Genomic DNA, 18,435 nt, shown 5'->3' on the forward strand with positions numbered 1-18,435 from the left:
ATCATTAAAACTCATCTCAGCCAATTACAGAAGCTCAAGAACTTTGTTTAACTAAACTATCCTTACTGAATCACTGTGTTGGAGCAACTCATCTCAAGAAAACCGAACCTGACAGCCACTGCTAACACACAGCTAAAGCCTAATCATGCAATAAATGGTCAGTGAAAGCCGAGCAGGCCCTGGCATGAGTTCTTCAAGGCACTGGGAGTGATTTAAAACAAAATCTCAAATCAGCATGAGGCAACCAGTGCATGCAGACGAGAAAATGTGGACGATTGAGAATGTAAAATGTTATTCTTTGACAGCAGAGGGTCAACAAATATGCTTCCTGTAAAATCAGAACTGTTGTGAGAGACACTGTGATACTGGTAGACGTTTATGATTATTAAAAGAGCTGTTTCAGTGCATGTTAGTCCCTGAACTGAGTAATAACAGTTTGCTGTATACAACCCCAAAATAGTTGGTGTAAAACATAAAACCGAATATGATAATTTGCTAATCCACTTTAACACATCCTCAGATGAAAACAGCACAAAGACAATATATTTAATGTCTGACCTCATCAGCTTCATTGTTTTTTGTAAATATCTGCTTATTCTGAATCTGATGCCAGCAACACGTTTGTATACAGGATGTTCCTACACAGGCTTGGAAACACATTTCATGCAAATGACTGCATTCTGTTATTATTTATATTTTACACAACGGTTTTTTTTTTGTATACAAGTAAAACAATTAGGAGGCTGTATCCTATTTCAAGAGGACAGAAAAGTTGAGTATGTACAGTACACATTGTTTCACATGTTTCTCTGCTACTTTTGGGATGGAATGCGCAGCTGTAATAATAAAAATAATAATTATTATCATAGTCATCATCATAATCATCATCATAATATTGATACAACATCCCACTCTACACACAGTGCACTATTGCTGCTGCAGATTAACCAAATACGTTGCTGCATATATTTGGATCCTGGTTCAAACACAAGAAGATAAAACTGCTTCAACCACATTATTATTTGTAGCATTGAGAGAAGATCGCTGTTAGCAGGTCAAGACCAGTGAAAAATAATATCAATATTAGCTTAAGCATACATAATCAATGATGGAGTAATGGATGCACCACCTGCATTGCGACACAGTGCATCTAAACATTAGTGACACAGCAGTAGTGACTTCTCTCAGATGAAATGAATGAAATGTGCAGTGCGGTGAATGCAGAGAGTAAATCAACACAGTGTGTGACAGTTCAGTCTGTGACACCGACCTGTTCTGCTCTGTTCAGCAGCTCCTCTTTCAACTTTCTGATCTCGGCATTCCTCTCCTCCAGCTCCCTCTCCAGTCTCTCCTTCTCCACCTCTTCCAGCCAGGCGCCCGAGGTGAGAGAAGCTGTGGGAGCCCTCTCCTCACGCACCCTCTCCTCCGCCTCGTCTTCGTCCGACTGGGTCTGCATGGAGGTGCACCTCTGGCAGGCACGCTTTTTGATTCGAGCCAGCTCAGTCTGCTGTGCGAACTCCACCGACATCTGAACTATGGCCTGTCAGGAAACACGCATCCAAAGATAATGTGTCTTAAGACTCCATTTGATACGGATACACAAGGATCTAAGAGTGCTGCTGAAGTGTTATTAGCAATTTTACATAGTAACTCTTTTTTCCCCTCATACAGATTTAAAGATAGAGACGAAAATAATATCTAATGATATTTAAGAACTTAAACAGCAAATTTGGGGCATTCACTGATTACTGATTGATCCAGTATCTGTTTCAGCTCAACTGCATCCTTTCATGTCAAACAAACTGAATGGAATTGTCTTCTGTTACGTTTTATTGATACTAACTGGACCCAAGAGTTGCATGAAAATACAAAATACATGACCACCTACCTTTGCAACTTCTTCCTCAACACTCTTCCAGTCTTGTTTCTCTTCCAGCACGACCTGCCCAGCTTCTCCGAGGTTCTGAATGGAGCTTCCAGCGCCGTTAATACCGTTGAGATCCTGCTCCTTCTCTCCTCTCTCTTCCTGACGCTCCTCTCTTTTCCACTCTTGTTCTCTTTCTTCCCTCAGTCTCCTCAACTCCTTGTTGTGCTGCTCTTTGAGCTCGGCTACTTCTTGGACGTACTTGTGGTAGAGAGCTTTCCTCAGCGCCTGCAGCTGTGCTGTCAGGCCTGCAGACCTGGCAGACCAGCGCAGCTCTACACCTCCCTCTGACAATTCCTCCTCGCCCAGGTCCTGTGAAGAGTGAAGGAAGCAGAGAAGAGGGAGAAAGAAAGTTAAAAAATTACAACTAATGTACAAGATAACAGCAGCTGTTGTTAATATGAAGCAGATAACTAAATATGAAGTTACATGTAAAAGTTCCTCAAGACTGTTCCTGAAATAAACATGTGCTCTTTACTGTAGCTACACCCCATCGGCCTTTAACCGTGATTAAATACACTGTTTTGTTCCCTCCACCCTCCTGGGATGATGAAGCGATACAGAGATGTCTTGCATTACATTTCAGCAACATTTTTCCCAGAACACACTACCACTCTTGTCTTGTAATGAATCCCTGTCTGTTTCACAGTAATTCAGCCTCGTCAGTACCAATCGCCACAAGCTAAACGTCTCCAAATCCAAACATACAATGTCTGAAACTGTATCGTGCCCAAATTTGTTTCAGTTTCTTTCCCGTTTTCGCTCTTCACGTGCTCCTGTCAATCTTCCACCCTCCTATCTACCTCTGATCTCTGCACGAGTCGCAACCGCACGAGCTGTGGCAAATTTGAGGCTGGAGGGAGAGACAAACTAAGACGCGAGGGAAGTTGGAGTGACGTGAGTGAGAGGTGGCGTAAATGGAGGGCAGTTCATTCGCGCGAGACAGAATTCTCCTTTCACGCAGCCGCCAACACTAGAGTACGTCCGCTTGGTTCACGAGCAAAGCGATAAAACGGCAGGTTATGTAACATCCGACCCTTTCAATCATTAAGATATAGGACCCTTTCATGATGCTGCTTCTGGAGCAAAGCTGCAGATTTAGGGCACGTTTTAGCCTAAAGGCTGCAACTGCCCCCTCCCACCCACCCGTACTGTCATAGCTTCTTAATGCATGTACACGTTGCGGCTCGTAGTAAGATGTGATGCATGTGACACGGAAGATTTAGATGAGGGCAAAATGTAGCAGCCAAACCTTTTGTAGTTCCTCTCTGTGCTCCTCCATCGCCTCAGAGCTGGACTGTGTAACACTGGACAAGCAGAAAGGGAAAATGCCATGTCAAAATTAAGTGATCTAATTTCTCATTAAAATGATCTACGTGGCAGCCACAAAGACTGTGTGACGATGCTACAGGTAAGTATAAATATATATTCTTAAAATGTACTCAAACGGACACAAAGCAGCTGTTGTTTGTTAAATCATTAACAATGAATGTACATATACGAGACAGCCCAAGTAAAAAAAACTGAAAACTGACCTTACATGTTTTTCAGTTGTAAGCATATTAGGCTATATATTTGTGCCGTCTTCAAGGATAATATTATGGTTACTGAGTCATGAATGTAATGCATTCAGTTTCATAACAAGAACAAGAAATATGAATTAGATGACATAAATTCCAAAAGTATTAAAGACAACACAAACTGCAGGGATTACATGACTAGAGTTACATCTGATTATTACTTTAACTATCCAATTAATTAATCTAATTAATCATTTTGTCTGTAAAATGTTTGAAAACAAGACTTTTCCTTGGCTTCTTTAAATTCATGTTCATTTTTCTGATCACCACTTCAAAAACCTGAAGATATTAAGTTTGCTTTGTGAAAGAAAAGCAGCAAATCCTCATATTTGAGACACTTAAATCAATATTTGAATGTTTGAATGAAGCTCTTGACATAAATTCACTGTCCTTAATAGTTACCTTACTTTGCGCCACTTCATGACTTAACGTTAACTAGACATAAAATACACTATAATGCATCTGGATATACCAAATGCGACTCCACATTTAACTGTATGTCTAATTTTCTTGAACATGGCTGGATTTAGAAAAAAAGGATTTAAGAAGCTCACTGGTGATGAAAACCTCTTCAGTAATTATATTTTCTACATCAAACAGTGGAGGGCAGCAGCACCTCAGTTTTCATAGTTAGTGCCTCAGTGTTAGCCCTGAGGAAGAGCTCACCCAAAGTGATACAGTCTGGCTTCGGAAGAGTGTGTGATGTAAGTTATTATATGTGTATAAAAAAACAGCAGATCTTAGATATGAGAGGCCGTCAAATAGATTATTCAGTAAACACAGTTAACAAAATTAAGTGTAATATTTCTGTTCTGACACAGCATGTACTTGTGAACCGTGGGTGATAAACACGTTCACGCAGGCTCCTGACACACTTTACTATTACAGTGCAATCTTAAGGAACCTCATATAATTCAACATACTGAGCGGCGCACGCTTAAAAGGTCACATTCATCTTGTTTTCTACGCAGCACTTTAGTGCCTCCATGATCACGTCCCTCAGGAAGCCATCTGGAATGGCTAAAAAGGTACGTTTATAGGTTAGTGGGCTAACAAAAGGCACGAATTACGCTTCAAACAACCCAGTGAATATTTCATTAGTGAAGGCCTTATTGTGGACTGAAGTGGGTCAGGTAGCGTCCACAGGATGTGCAGAACGGCTCCTATTAGCAGTTATCTGCACAAGATCATGTATCGCAGCCTGCGGCCCTTCTAACACACGCAGTCCATCAATCAATCTATTAATCAATCTAGCTATTTTAAATGCACATTCTCTCCCAAATTCAGATATTGTTTCCTGTATTTAACATGTATAAATATGTTCTTATCATTATCTATGGAAGGAGAGTTTGCTGCCTAGGTGTGAATACATAAGAATATACTCTTAATGCAGAAGCACTAAGAATCAGCTGTGATCACCTGAAGTGGGTCTGAGTGCCTGAGACCTCCTGCAGTCGCTGCTGCAGCACGAAGAGCTCGGTGAGGTATCGCTCCTCAGTCTCTGTGGCCTGCTGCTGGTAGTGAGCTCGGAGATGCTCCACCTCCTGCCTGTGACTCTCCTCCAGCCGGAGCTGCTTCTCCTGCTCGTCGGCCTTCAGCCTCTGTAACTCCTTGTTGAGGCAGGTGGATGGTACACCATCCTGATCCTCTATGTCTGACAATAAGAGAGGTGAGGTGTGAAGCTTGGTATGCTCATTTGGAAAGCATTTAAGATGGAAATCAGGCTAAATGGTGACCTGAGCTACTCATTCACAGATACAGAGACAGAAAGAAGACAGAGTACTGAACTTTTGCCTGTTTGTCATCTCATTACGGGCCTCTTATTCGTTCAAGAGGATAAGTCCACCTTTACCTTTGCTTGTCGAGGGGCTTAAGCTGCTGGCAGCTTGCACGCGCAGGTCGGAGATCTCCTTCTCACTGCTGCTCTTCAGTTCATCATACGCCATCTGCAGCTCCATCATCTAAGAGACAAACAGATATGTGTGTTATCCTCTCTGTTCCCCAAACACACTTACAGCATGCGCCATTTCTATACCACATACACACTGTGCACAATATGTGCACGATGGTATACAAATACTGCATACAGTACATGCACCAAACACCTGCTGATCAAACTACTACTTTTGAACCTCACTGTCAATTAAACGTAACAAACAGCCAGGAAAATGTGTGTAAAGAGGTTTTTACCTTGTTCCCATCAGCTCGCAGCAGAGCCTGAAGCTGCGACAGTCGCAGGTGTTCCCGCTCAATCGTCTCCTTCACCTGTTGAAGACCTCTGTAGAGCTCTACGAGAGAGAGCGAGTTGTTTGTTAGATTTAGATTCTAATGGAGACGTCGGGTGATTTTATTTGAAAATGTGTAAATGTCATCAAGAGACAAACAATGATGTGACTGAGGTGGAAGGACATTGCTGCTATATGTAAGTAATAGAAATGTATTATATAATGATGCACAGTTAAAGTGGTATGTGAGAGATAGCAATATGATAAATAATGTCAATACTCCCCCTGTGTATATATATTTTTGACTTTACTTATTATTATAATTATTATTATTATATATTTTTTTTCTTGGTTGTTTTATTCATTTGGACGTTGGTGTCTTTTTTCTTGTTGTGTTAATGCATATTATTCAAAAGCACTTTGTCGGTATAAACTTAATCCTGGCCCACATTGCTAGTGTGTACGTATTATACTCCCTTTTATACTCCCTTTAAAACTTGTTTAAAATTGTGATTTAATTTCTTTAAAAGACAAATTACCTCTAGCCTCCAGTACAATGGAGGTGGATTCACTAGTTTCTGGTCTCTCCACTGAAGGGGGCGGCCGCTCCTCTGCATCAACACTCTCCAAAAACTCTTCACCAAACATCTTTTGAAAACACTGCACACATAAGAGATGGAGACAAGGTTACACGTTTTAGAAAATTGCCAACAGACACTATTAACATTCATCCGGGGAGCGATTTCTCTTCAATAATTACCTGAATGATCTCACTGCATTCTTTTGACACTGCTTGTAACATGTTGTGGTATTTGAACGTTTTTGGCTCATCTGGGGGAAAAAAGCAGATGTTTAATATATTTCACGCAGGCCCTGATAAACACACGATGACCAATAAAATACAAAACAAAGCTGGAGAACCCAGCAGGCAGAACCCTGCTCTGTTTGGATCCATCGCGAATGATTAAGCCTCTCTGAGGAGACCTGTGCTTTGCCGCAAACACAGACGCACAGGAAGGCAAATGACTACACATCTACTCACCCTGGTCACCGTGATCTTTCAGATTCTGCAGCTTCAGCTCCAGCGAGTGCGTGCGGGCGTCCGTCTCCTCCTGCAGCAGCTCGAGCTGGGCGGCGTGGATCTGCGACAGGCTGATGCGCTGGGCCTCCATCTGCAGCCTGCACTCACCCTGGAAGACACAGGAAGAAATATGAGGACATTAACACGGCTGGAATAAACAACAGGGAAAGATTTTTCACGTGTGATTTGATTTAATATGTTTGTCTTAATATTCCTGAAAATCTTCAACGGGATGACACTAAATGACGGTGAGAGAAAAAAAATGCTACAAACAGTAGATGCATATCACTAATAATTTATCATAAATCAAATTACGCTGCATGCTACATGCATCTGCTAATCAGACGAGCTAAATGATTAAATAACATGATTCCACCAATCCTATTTTTATCACATCTGTGTTCAGGATGAGAGGTCTGCCATTATCACTCCTGTAACAGAGAACAAAAGGCAAACAGTGAGGCCTCTTTCTCTAATTATGCATTATGCATTAGCGCAAATTTGTTAGGGTTACACCACTATGAAATTGTGATTCTGTTACCTTTGATGTCAGATGTTTTTAAAGTGCACCCTTCATTTTAATTAGGCTGCATTTAAAAGGCTTTGTTATGATACAACCTCCCCATCTGCACCACGCACAGATGTGGTGCAGAGAGTCCTTTCAAACCTGTAACTGCTGAAAACATGCAGACAAGAGACAGTCAGCGGCCAACAAGCAACAGGCCGCTGCTACACACACACACACACACACACACACACACCAGCAACAAAGACAGAATTACGTCTTTGATGACAATTACACAAGTTTGCCAAGAAACATAACCCAGAGAGCAAATTACAAAAAGCCCATTTTACATTTTTTATTCTACAGATCATTTATTGCAAGGACCACTCGAACAAACGGATTTGCTCTCGAGTGGCGTTTATGCAAATTTGTGGCATTCAGAAATGTTCATATAACCTGAATTTCTTTGCTCTTCAAGCTTTTCATACGAGTCACGTAAACAACAGACAGTTTGCCTTTTCCTCAAGCGGCAAAAACATCTCTTTGACTTTTAATGATTTACAGTACAAAGCCCTAATCTGAGTCTGAGTTTAAATTGTACACCGAAAAATGTTTGATGCGGTTTGAGGATATTTAGATTTAATTGGCACATTTTTGCAGTGTTAATTCTACAGTTCAGTAGTTGCTAGTGGGTTGCTCTCACTCCTACATCTGCCTCGCGGCGCTGTCGAGGATCATCGTCCGTTGCGCCGCACAGTCCAACATCAATGACCACTTTGCTTTAGAGAGATGTTCCCTGATGTCCCTCTTTGCTTCTGTCACAGAAGGCAGTGTTGGCAGTTGTTTTAGTCCTCTAACACCGCGACTGACTTCGCTAAATTTGTTTTGTTTTTGTCTGCAGACCTCTGGCTGCAGGACTTCAAGCTACACAGTCTAGATGTTCTTTTTAATCTCAGGTAACATTTTTGTAAGTGAAACCTGCCAAAGAGCAGAGCAGAAGAGGCGGCCTTTGTATAGCGATTTGGAGGTGTTTGTAATTCAAATGATCTAATCTCTCAAGAGAGTTTGGTGAATCAATTTCTTGCAAACTTTACAGACATTTAGGATAAAAAGTACAAACTGCGCTTCAGCTGTGTGAGCACCTATCTATTGACCTTTACGCCACACTGTTTGATGTAGCGTCTACTGACACTGAAAAGCAAAAGCCAGGATGTGAGCTTAAGTGACATTTACATGCTCAGTCGTCTCCCCCTCTTCCTCTGCCCCCTGACGCACGACGGGCTCCGCGCTGTGGCTCGTCCCATGTCTGCTCACCTGAACAAGCAAGCAAACAAAAAGGTTGTACTTTTTTTAAAACTGTCGCACATATTACCCCAGCACAAATGCAGACATTTAAGACACTGATGGACAGAAAGACAATGTGCACCATCACTTCCTGAGGCGGAGCAGAAAGTAACTGAGCAGCAAGTGAAGAAATCATCTTATTATTCAAATGAGCCACTATAATTTACAGCAACAGGATGCCGGATGTCATCGAGTTTGCCTTTATTTCAGTTCTGATTGTGCAAATCTAAAAAGACTTAGACAGAACATCAAACACAGACTCAATAAAATGTCATTTTCCCATGCTAATCAGCACCGGGAGCAAATTCTACAACTACTTTAAAGACATTTTAGGTTTTTGATCAAGTAAAAATGTAATTCTGCACCGTATATTACGTTCCAACCCAGGAGGTGACAAAAACAATGCAAAACACATATGAAATGGCAGACACTGTACACTATCTTTTGCCTGGTGTAATTGAGACACGTCTTGAAGTGACACAGACACAGAAGTGACTGGGGTAAAATGGCTTCTCACCTCAAACCCTTCACTCCCTGCAGGATGGAGAGAAACTAGAATGTACACATTTCTACACAATGTCAGTGATTCATAGCTATCAGAAGACTGTGGGTGATCTTTTCTTTGTTCGCTTGTTTTCAGCCCTTTTCAACACGAAATGCAGTTTGAGGACAAGCAGCATCAAATGAAAGCAGACTATAAATATTGTATCGCGCCCCTTTAAAAGTAGGAATGAGCAGAATATCGATAGAGTCTTGACACTAACACCGTTATGTGCAGGCTTTGCTGCGTCTGCATTTTCTCTTTTACATTATTCTTCCCACAATAATCCCACTTACTGTTGTCGCTGATCAGCCTGCACTCGGCACGAACTTAAAAACATATGGCTATCTTTGAACACAACAGTCAGACTGTGCTGTTTCGACGCTACCTTTGGGAGCAAGCCTGCAGACACTCAGGCAATTTGCCATCATGACCGTTAGTCACAAGAGAGAAAGCAAGTCAGTGCTGAAATGCCTCAGTCATATTCGGTTCAGTGTTAGAGCTCGATCTATGCAATCCACACATCCTTAATGAAGCTAATGACAATATCAGACATCACAGCATTAATTGTGAACGTGACACGTTTGAGACATGCAATTACAACTCCGCTTTCTTTTGACGTGCACAGTGTTTTTGAAAAGCCCTTTAATCACTCAATCGAACATGTAATTTAATCGGACTTAAAAAGGCAGCAGAGAAAAAAGGCAGCAGGGTTCGTGATACTAGAGAGTGGTGCAGTAGATGCATGTGAGTGCTTACCTGTTTGTTGATGTTGTCCCTGCCTCCGTCTCCCTGGTACCCGTCGGTGGAGTCCTCCTTACCGGCCCTCTCTTGTGAACATGACATAACCTGGCTCTCCATCTGAGGCTGCATCTCCGGCTCTGCAGCACTTGTAGCTCTCTCTTCCTCCACCGCTGCCTCCTCGTCCTCCTCCCTTTGTCGTTCCTCTCTGCAGTCTGAAAGAGTGCCCAGTTTGCGCTCCTGCTTGGACCTCTGTCGCCTCTTGCGCCTGTTTGACCCTGAGGCTGTGGACTTCTGCGGGGAGGATCGTCCCTCAACAGGTCCCTCCCCCGAGCACTGGGCTGCTGTTGCTGCTGCTGCTGCTGCTGCTGCTGGAGACGGAGTCTGTGAAAGCCTCTGGAGTTCCAGGGTTTGCCGGATGCTGTCTCTCTCTGATTCAGCTGTCTGTAAGAGAGACTGAAGAGTCTTTATCTCCTCTTGCAAAGACTGAATCTGAAGGTGATGATCCTCAAAAGAACAAACTGGTTCAACAGCTGGCTCTTCTTGTTCGAGCTTTCTCCGGGCATCCTGCCCTCTCGCCTGCTCTCTCATAATCTCTTGCTTCTTTTCCAGTTCTTTCCCAAGGCTTTCATTTTGAGAGATGACCTTTGCTTTTTCTTGTCTCACGTTCATCAGCTCTTCTTCCAGCTGCCCCACTTTGCCCTCCGCGAGCATCAGTTGCTCTGTAACTTCGGAAAGCCTCCCAGCCAGGCTTTCCTTCTCACTCAGCGTAACATTCAGTTTCTCCATTAGCTCAGTAGTATCTTTTTCGATCACAGCTTTTTCTGACCTGTCTGTATTTGTGTCCTCCATTTTGATATTTGCGCTGCTCTCCTCCAGCTCCCGAATCTGCGACTGAAGGCTGGCAATTTTTGCCTCAAACTCAAGTGTCTCCTTCAGCGTCCTCTCCTCTAACTGTGTCTTTGCCTCGATGAGACACGTGTACTCCTCCTTCAGCTCCTGATAGTTCACCTCAAAATTCTTTTCAGCAAAAGAAAAAGTAGTCCTCTGCTTTTCAATTTCCTCACTGAGCCCAGCTACTTGTTGCTGTGTTTGATTGTTCGCTGCCGTGAGTGTCTCAATTTTCATAATATGTGAGTCCAGCTCTTCTTTCAAAGTGTTATTAGACTCTCTCAGTGTCTCCTTTTCCAGTTCCTGCTCTTTCCATTTGTTCTCCCAACATTGTTCTCTCTCTTTTGACTGGTTTTCAAGCACCTCTGTCTTTTTCAGCAATGTCTGAATTGTGTTTTCCATTTGAGCTCGTTCTTCTCCTCCCTTTCTCAGTTCCTCCAGCTCTACCTGAAGCTCTTGCAGCTGCAGGATGAGCTCATCTGCTTTGGAGCTGTGCAAGGCGAGCTTTAGATCTTCTTTTAGTCCAAGAATTTGGTGCAAAAGCTCATCTCGCTCCGTGGCAAAGCTCGCCTTCTCCCTTTGTAACAAATGCAGTTTTTCCTCGTAACCGACCCGCAGCTCATCCAGCGCTCTCTCGTGTTTGACAGCGGCTTCATTGAGCAGGTTTTCAGTGTTCAGGAAGCTCTCCCTTTGCAACTCTTCCCTCAGACTGGTGAGCTCCTCCTCGTGGCTGAACAGAAGCTGAGTCCTCAGTCGTTCCAGCTCAGCTTCCTGTGACTCCGCCATGCGGTCAAGCACAGCATCTTTCTCCCTCTCCAGCATCTCCAACTTGATCTTGTAGTTGGTTATTTCTGACTCGTGCTTTGCTTCTGCCTCTTCTGTAGCTTCTTGAGTGGCAGCCAGCTCGCTCTTCAGATTGTCAGTGGTCTCCTGGAGGCGCTGCAGTTCACCCTGTTGGCTTTCCTGAGAGATAAGACTGTGGGAGACCTGCTCCACTTTTTCTTTAGCAGAACGGAGATCCTGGAGAAGATCCTCAACCTTGGCCTGCAGGTTGAATTTCTCTTGGGTGACTTGGCTAAGCTCATGTCTGACCTGATCGTGCATTGCTTGGGATTGCTCTAATGTCTCTTGAAGCTCCCTAATCTTTGCATTGAGGGTGTCCACCTCCCCAGTGCTAAGAGCGACGCTTTGAGACAGCTGTTGTGCTTTTAGAAGCTCGAGCTCAGCGCGATGTTGCTCCGTCATTTGCTCCACTCTCGCTGCATGCTGTAAATTCAGCTCCTGCTTCATCTGGACTATTTGCTGGCCATACATCTCATCCAGCTCTGCCCTCAGGAGGTCGAGCTTCCTCACGCTCTCTTCCTGCATCTTTTGGACGGTGTCGCTCTCAGACAAGCTGCCCTGGTGGTAACGCTTCTGCAGGTCCTCGACTGTGCCCATGAGCTGCATGATTTCACTGGATGACATTCGCTCTTTCTGTCTAGAGTTTGCAAGTTCACCCTTACAGCTTTCTAACTCCGTTCGCTCTTTCTCTAATTCTAATTTACAACTCTCCATTTCGGTTCTACAACTTTCTAAGTCAGACTTCATGCTTTCCAACTCATCCACGCATCTTTCAAGCTCTGATTCTTTCGCGGCCAATCGCTGCTGGAGGTCACCCTGGCGTTTTTCAGAGGACTCCAGCTCATCCTCGAGCTGCGTAAGAGAGCAGTCACGTTCAGAAATGACTCTCTCTTGCTCTGCTATAATCAGGTCTTTTTCATCCGACTGGTGTATAATGTTCTTATCTGTAGTCCGTCCCACATGGACAAGCTCCTCTCTGAGCAGGGTCAATGACAGCTCATGCTCTGTGATTATTGCAGTTTGCTCTGAAATTAACTGATTTTTCTCTTTCAGTGTTTGTGCAAAAGAGTCCTCCGCCATTCTTAGCTCTGTCAGCGACTGCTTCTGACTCGAAATAACTTTTTCTTGTTCAGTAATTCTCAGGTCCTTCTCGCTTATCCTTTGTGTAAGCGATTCTTCTGATCTTCTCCCTGACTACAATGAAAAACCAATTATTAGCGATGCGGCGGCAACCTTAAGAACATACTTTCTGCACTTTGTCCATTCAACAGAATATGTCTCCCAGATATCTGCAGGATCACACGAGGTAACTTCTTACCATCTCCGCCTCGCTGAACTTGTGCTGGAGCTGGTTGATGAGCTCCAGCTGCTCACTGCTCCGCTCCTGGTACTTTTTGGCCTCGACGTTCATCTCCTCCAGCTGTTGTTGGTACTGCATGAGCTGCTGCCTGGCCTGCAGAAGATCAGCTGCTGTGCTGCTGTGGCTGGTGTTCCTCAGCGTCTCGCCCGCCTGCAGCTGGGATTGTTTTCAAACACAAATTCATGTGTAATGGAAAACATGGACAGCAGGCAGCAGAACAAAATTTGAATATTTTGTGTTGGACAGAATAACCAATATAACCAGTATTTTAGACATAAAAACTTTGAGAGTTCCCACCTGCTGGAACTGAATTTGCAGTTTTTGGCTTTGCTCCGTCAGTTCCAGGAATTCTTTCATGATCTCGTCTTTCTCTTTGCGAGCCTGCTGAAGGTTAGCTGTGAGCTGGGTGATGATGCCATCTCGCTGCTTCAGAGCAGCCTCAAAGTCCTGCAGCTAGAAAAGTAAAATGCATATATCCAACAGTGAGACAGAGCAGAGAAAAGAGAGCAGGAAGACAGAGCTTAAAAACAGCCCAGGAGGGAATGTGCTGACAGTTAAGGCTTTAGAGGATGAGGAATAAACAAGTTCCCAGCTTTAACATCTCGAAATCTTCACCTCAAACTAGTTCAATAAGTGTTAATAGTCATTTTAGAGCTGCAAGTCTGTTTGCAGAATGTCAAATGACTTGTAGATGCATTCATGTGCAAACATGTCACAAATTCCAGGTGAAAATCTGACAGCTGTTAACAATGACAAAGGCGGGTGAAGTAAACCTAAAAATAATACTAATTAAACCACTTTAAAGGAATGTCAAATGGTAAAATATTGTGGTAAAACTCAGACAGCATGACCTATACTTAAGTAATAAAACATTTACCTGCTGTACTCCCTCTGTGCCAAAGGCAGCCCTGATTTCTTCAAGCTCTCGACTCAGCTCCTCCACTGCCTGCGTCTTGGCAGCCAGTGCGTCCTCCATATCCTGCACCGTACCTCCCTTTGTCACCTGTTGCAGAGGCTCCACCTCCTCCTGAACAGGAATATAAGCATTTGTATGGCAGTTACAGGGTTTCAGTAAAAACCATGAAGACGAGGTTCCATGAATGAGTGAAGTATTTAGTCACCACCCAAGAGCGACAGAAGTTAGTAACAAGAGCCCGGAGCCACATGAAGGAAAGCGTAGTAAAGAAATTAATGTTATCAAATGGATACTCCTCTCGCCCTCCGACTGCTGCTGCCAACAACCCACAGCAGTTTAGGCAAAGTGTGTCTGTTAGTTCTGCAAGTGGCAGATAAAAGGTCCTGCAAGGTAATTAAATTCAGCTGAATACCTGAACATTTCCAATACTCTTAGACAGGAGACATTGCAGGCCTGGCAGAGTTGGACAAAAACTGCTGCAGCACTTTCAAAACTTATTTCTCCTTTGCCAGTTTTCTTGAATTTTACTGACAATGAATTAAATCTGATTACTGGAGCTTCTCAAAGTAATTGGGGAGGAAACAAAATGATGCCTGAAAGATAATTAAGAACATAATCTTAAGTGGCAAAAGAAAAGTACACATACTTGGACTGCGACCTCAGTAGAAGTAAAACTTTGTCCTAAATTGAACATTGTTCAAATATTGCTGAAATTCTGTCATTCCTGAAAAAGTATCTGACCTCAATCTATCTGCAGAATTAAAAAAATCAGAGAGGGGACAGACATGCTCTCATATCACTGTTATTATGTTACAGCACCAGGTAATGCTATTATACTTTCTGACACATTCAGTGCTGTTGAAAGGTGATGATTTGGGGAATAATTGCGAGGTTTCATTCCACACAAAGGAACAAAGACTATTTCATGATTTTTTAAGTAAAATTTGACCCACGATAAGTTAAGGTAGCACTGATAAATGCCTTTCTTAACATGTCACTGACACTCATACTGTAATCGACATGTCACTTTAACCATTTGTGTTCTCCATTTATCACAACTGCACTGATCAGCACCTCCCTGGTATCTGTCTCCTCTGTTTGAAAATCACCCCAGTGAATCTGAAGAGAGCAGCTCTTTGTGTAACCCCCCCTCGTCCTCTCTCCTCCGAGCTCTCCACTGTCCTCTCCCTTCTTGTCCACCATTCAGCCTCTCTCAACAGCTTTCAGAGATAATTTACGCCTCTAAAATGTCAAAAAGCCCCTTTTCGATCCTAAACTCCTCGTTCATTGGTGCTTTCAGACCTGGCATTCAGAACATTTTTTTTTTGCTCCCCCACAGACCAGTAAGGCCAGCATAAAACAGGCTTGGTTAGTGGGTTACAGGAAATCTTGCAGATGACTCAAGTACAAGCAAATAGAGCGTTAGGTCCAGCAGCCAGCGGGTTTGCTAGCAGAGCCAAAAGAACTGCTTGATCGGATTACTGTACCCAGACAAAATCCTTCGAAGACATCATTAGGCTCTCTGTCAGCTCATCGTGGCATCCATTGACCTGTTAATTCACAACGCTGTGAGTGAAACATTAAGATTTGGGAATCCTGCGTTTCAGGAGGCATCATTGGGGAGATTTGCAAAGCTAATATCTGGTCGGATTAATTTTCTTGAAAAATGTTGTTAAATGTTGCTGTTAGTCTGGACTGAAATCCCATTTAAATCAACCTCTTACTGTTTTTTCTGAATTCAGTTTATAATTTCAAACAGGCTCGCTTTGATCTGTTCATGACATTTTATCAAGTTTCAATTTCACCCTAACAGCAGAAAGTCAGCAGAAAGTCAGCAAGTCAAGTCAGCTTATTTGACCGGCTCACAATATAATAATAATAATAATAATAATAATAATTGTGGTTGATGAGAATATATGGCAGCAGCATGTTTGCTATGGTACAAATCAACTGAATCTTCCCAGCGTGGGATCAATAAAGTCTTATCTTATCTCATATGAAGCATCCTTAATATACAAAATCCACCTCAAAGTGCATTCAGGACACAATTTGAGAACAGAAAAAGAATAAAACAAAGACTTTCACCTATTTTCCTGCAAATTAGTGGCTAGGTTTGCAGTTGGCTTTCATTGATTGATCCACTAAAGACAGATTTTACCTGCATGTGATACTGTTATCACTTGTCTGACTCAGCAGATGTGCTGGCTGACTACACTGATCTGCCTCCTTCAGCTCTTCTTTCGGTCAACCTGGCTAAAAGGCTAAACTGAAATGATGAAAACCTTTCACAAAAAGTGGAATTGTGCAGAGTAATTACTTAGCTTCAAGCAAAATCTTGCTAAATAAATCCATAAAGACATCCTCATACCTATATGAAGTAAGCCACAGGTGTGACCATAAGTTCCCAATGACATAACTGCACCAGCAGCCCGACTCGGCGAGGCTTCAATGTGCAAACTGCACCAGTGTAAACTTAACATTTTGAAAAAGACTTGGAGTAAATTGAAAGGAAAAAGGAAGCTCGTGTCATGAGATGATGATACACATTTTCAGAAAGGTCACCTCACCTCTGAGGAACAATCTTCAGCAGTCGTGGACACTTCGCTCTCTGGCTGCAAGAGAGAAGATTAAAACAGCTCCATCAATTCTGCATTTTATCACAAGGCAAATAAAGCAAGTTAAGCGCACGGTGAGACAGCCACAACATCACGTTAATCGCAAATTAACGCTTCCTATAAACTACAACTGAACACAATCTAAGTCACGTGAACAGCTAAATGGGTGCAGATGCAGTCAAATCTGTGTGACCTTTTATTGTGAGATGAATCATTACAGTCAACACAGTTTCACGAGTCTTCTGATCTTTAATCCAATTCAAAACGAACATAATGAAGCGTTCAATCAGAACGACAGCGCCTGTCTTATGTCCTACTTCAGCAGGCACTCAGTATTCAAATATGGGCCTAACCTACTTCTGCCACACAGCTTCTTCCTCACTCCCACAGAGTAATGACGGCCATTATTGAAATCTATTCTCAGGTTAATTCCTGGGTCACAAATTGAAACTGTGCGGGGTTCAGAACTAGGGCTGCGCGATACGCCGATACATATCGAGTGATCGTTCATATCGTTTATTTCATCGTGTTACGGTCCAATTTTTCATCATTTGGATGACGCTTTGCACTCTTCCACACGGCACAGACGCAGGCAGGACCGGCCTGTGGTCATTTCATATAGACTATTTATTAATTATATCTTGATATGTATCATCACCTGGATCGTCAGGATGTGAAATGGTCAACATGCACAAAGACGAACACTGGCTACGTGGCTTATCACATGTAAACATTTTACTTAATGAGTGAGCTTAATGCAACGTTTCCTTGCGACTGCTGATGTCCAAGAGGCATCACTGAGTCCACACGACTGTATCTGCCAATCACAATCTGTTCCACATGCCAGTGAAAGACCTGAGAACTTTGACGCTGTTGTGTTTCCACAGCAACCCCTTCCTGCTCACAGACAGCAGCATCACTCCGAGATCTCTGAAGAGACCCAAACCCCACGACCGGTGAGTCTGAGGAAGGAGCACGAAACGCTGTGGAGAACAACACACCGAGGGGCAGAAGAAGCCATTCCACTTCACACAGTTAAATCATTCACACATATGATGCGCTGTGTGGCTCAGTGTCTGAACATTCACGACTGTCATTGGTGAGGGATACGTAACAGCTCCATCCATGCAGCACAAAAACACAGCATGTCCCACAGAGAGGACGTGAGCGGCTCCCAAGGTGAGGGAAAAAAAAAAGCCTGCCATGCGACGAAACGTTCGCGCATTCAATCAACCTCAAGCTCTGCTAAAGAGCGGTGCAAGGCCACAGGAAGCGGTCGCACAGACCGACGGATCTCAACCCGCGTTCAAGGCGATTGTTTGTTTCCATGGCAACCGGTAGTTTTTGTGGGCATGTGCCGCATCAGATGGATGTGCAGCGGGTTCAGGGAAAGAGCAGCTGCACAGCGCCGATGAAAGAGACTGACGGGGCTCGAATGACGAGACAAAAAAATGCGAACGAGCCCTCAGGTATTTTTGAAACTGTTTCAGATTGACTGCAGTGTAAAGTGTGTGAACAGTTATTGAGACGAGTGAACGTTCAGTCTCCAACTTTTCCATCTATCTAAAATTAGAGGAACGCATTGCAGGTTTGAAGTTCATGTAAAGCTCATAAAGCAAACATTGATTATCCGATCAAAGGATTTCCTGAGCAATAAAAACCATGAAATAGACTCAACATTGAAAGACAGGAGGCAGTGCTCGCATGCGCTGCAGGAGTATTTGTGAATACGAGATGAATTTGTTGAACGCATCAGTATTGAAGTGCATCTTCCCTGTGTGTCGATGTTTCAAATAGCATGCTTGATGAAAGTATCTGTCGGCGATGTATTATGCAAAGGAAGAACTAAGTTCAACTAAATCGCCCGCT

The 18,435-nt window shown here is 43.2% G+C and overlaps 1 protein-coding gene across 2 annotated transcripts in view; it reads right to left on the reverse strand.

Annotated features, from left to right (window-relative positions):
• akap9 (A kinase (PRKA) anchor protein 9) overlaps window positions 1-18,435 on the reverse strand; it is a 59,309-nt gene that overhangs the window by 30,037 nt on the left and 10,837 nt on the right. For both annotated transcript variants that reach the window (XM_070984128.1, XM_070984129.1), the window contains 16 exons: window positions 16,519-16,563; window positions 15,439-15,501; window positions 13,913-14,062; window positions 13,333-13,488; window positions 12,994-13,191; window positions 9,960-12,869; window positions 8,549-8,629; window positions 6,772-6,919; window positions 6,490-6,560; window positions 6,269-6,389; window positions 5,695-5,792; window positions 5,357-5,465; window positions 4,924-5,158; window positions 3,177-3,231; window positions 1,889-2,236; window positions 1,271-1,540 (listed from right to left, as the gene is read on the reverse strand). In XM_070984128.1, the coding sequence (XP_070840229.1) occupies window positions 1,271-1,540; window positions 1,889-2,236; window positions 3,177-3,231; window positions 4,924-5,158; window positions 5,357-5,465; window positions 5,695-5,792; window positions 6,269-6,389; window positions 6,490-6,560; window positions 6,772-6,919; window positions 8,549-8,629; window positions 9,960-12,869; window positions 12,994-13,191; window positions 13,333-13,488; window positions 13,913-14,062; window positions 15,439-15,501; window positions 16,519-16,563 (5,058 nt within the window). The remainder of the gene's footprint in view (window positions 1-1,270; window positions 1,541-1,888; window positions 2,237-3,176; window positions 3,232-4,923; window positions 5,159-5,356; window positions 5,466-5,694; window positions 5,793-6,268; window positions 6,390-6,489; window positions 6,561-6,771; window positions 6,920-8,548; window positions 8,630-9,959; window positions 12,870-12,993; window positions 13,192-13,332; window positions 13,489-13,912; window positions 14,063-15,438; window positions 15,502-16,518; window positions 16,564-18,435) is intronic.

This window comes from Chaetodon trifascialis, chromosome 17 (assembly GCF_039877785.1).
Source record: "Chaetodon trifascialis isolate fChaTrf1 chromosome 17, fChaTrf1.hap1, whole genome shotgun sequence".
Lineage (NCBI taxonomy): Eukaryota > Metazoa > Chordata > Actinopteri > Chaetodontiformes > Chaetodontidae > Chaetodon > Chaetodon trifascialis.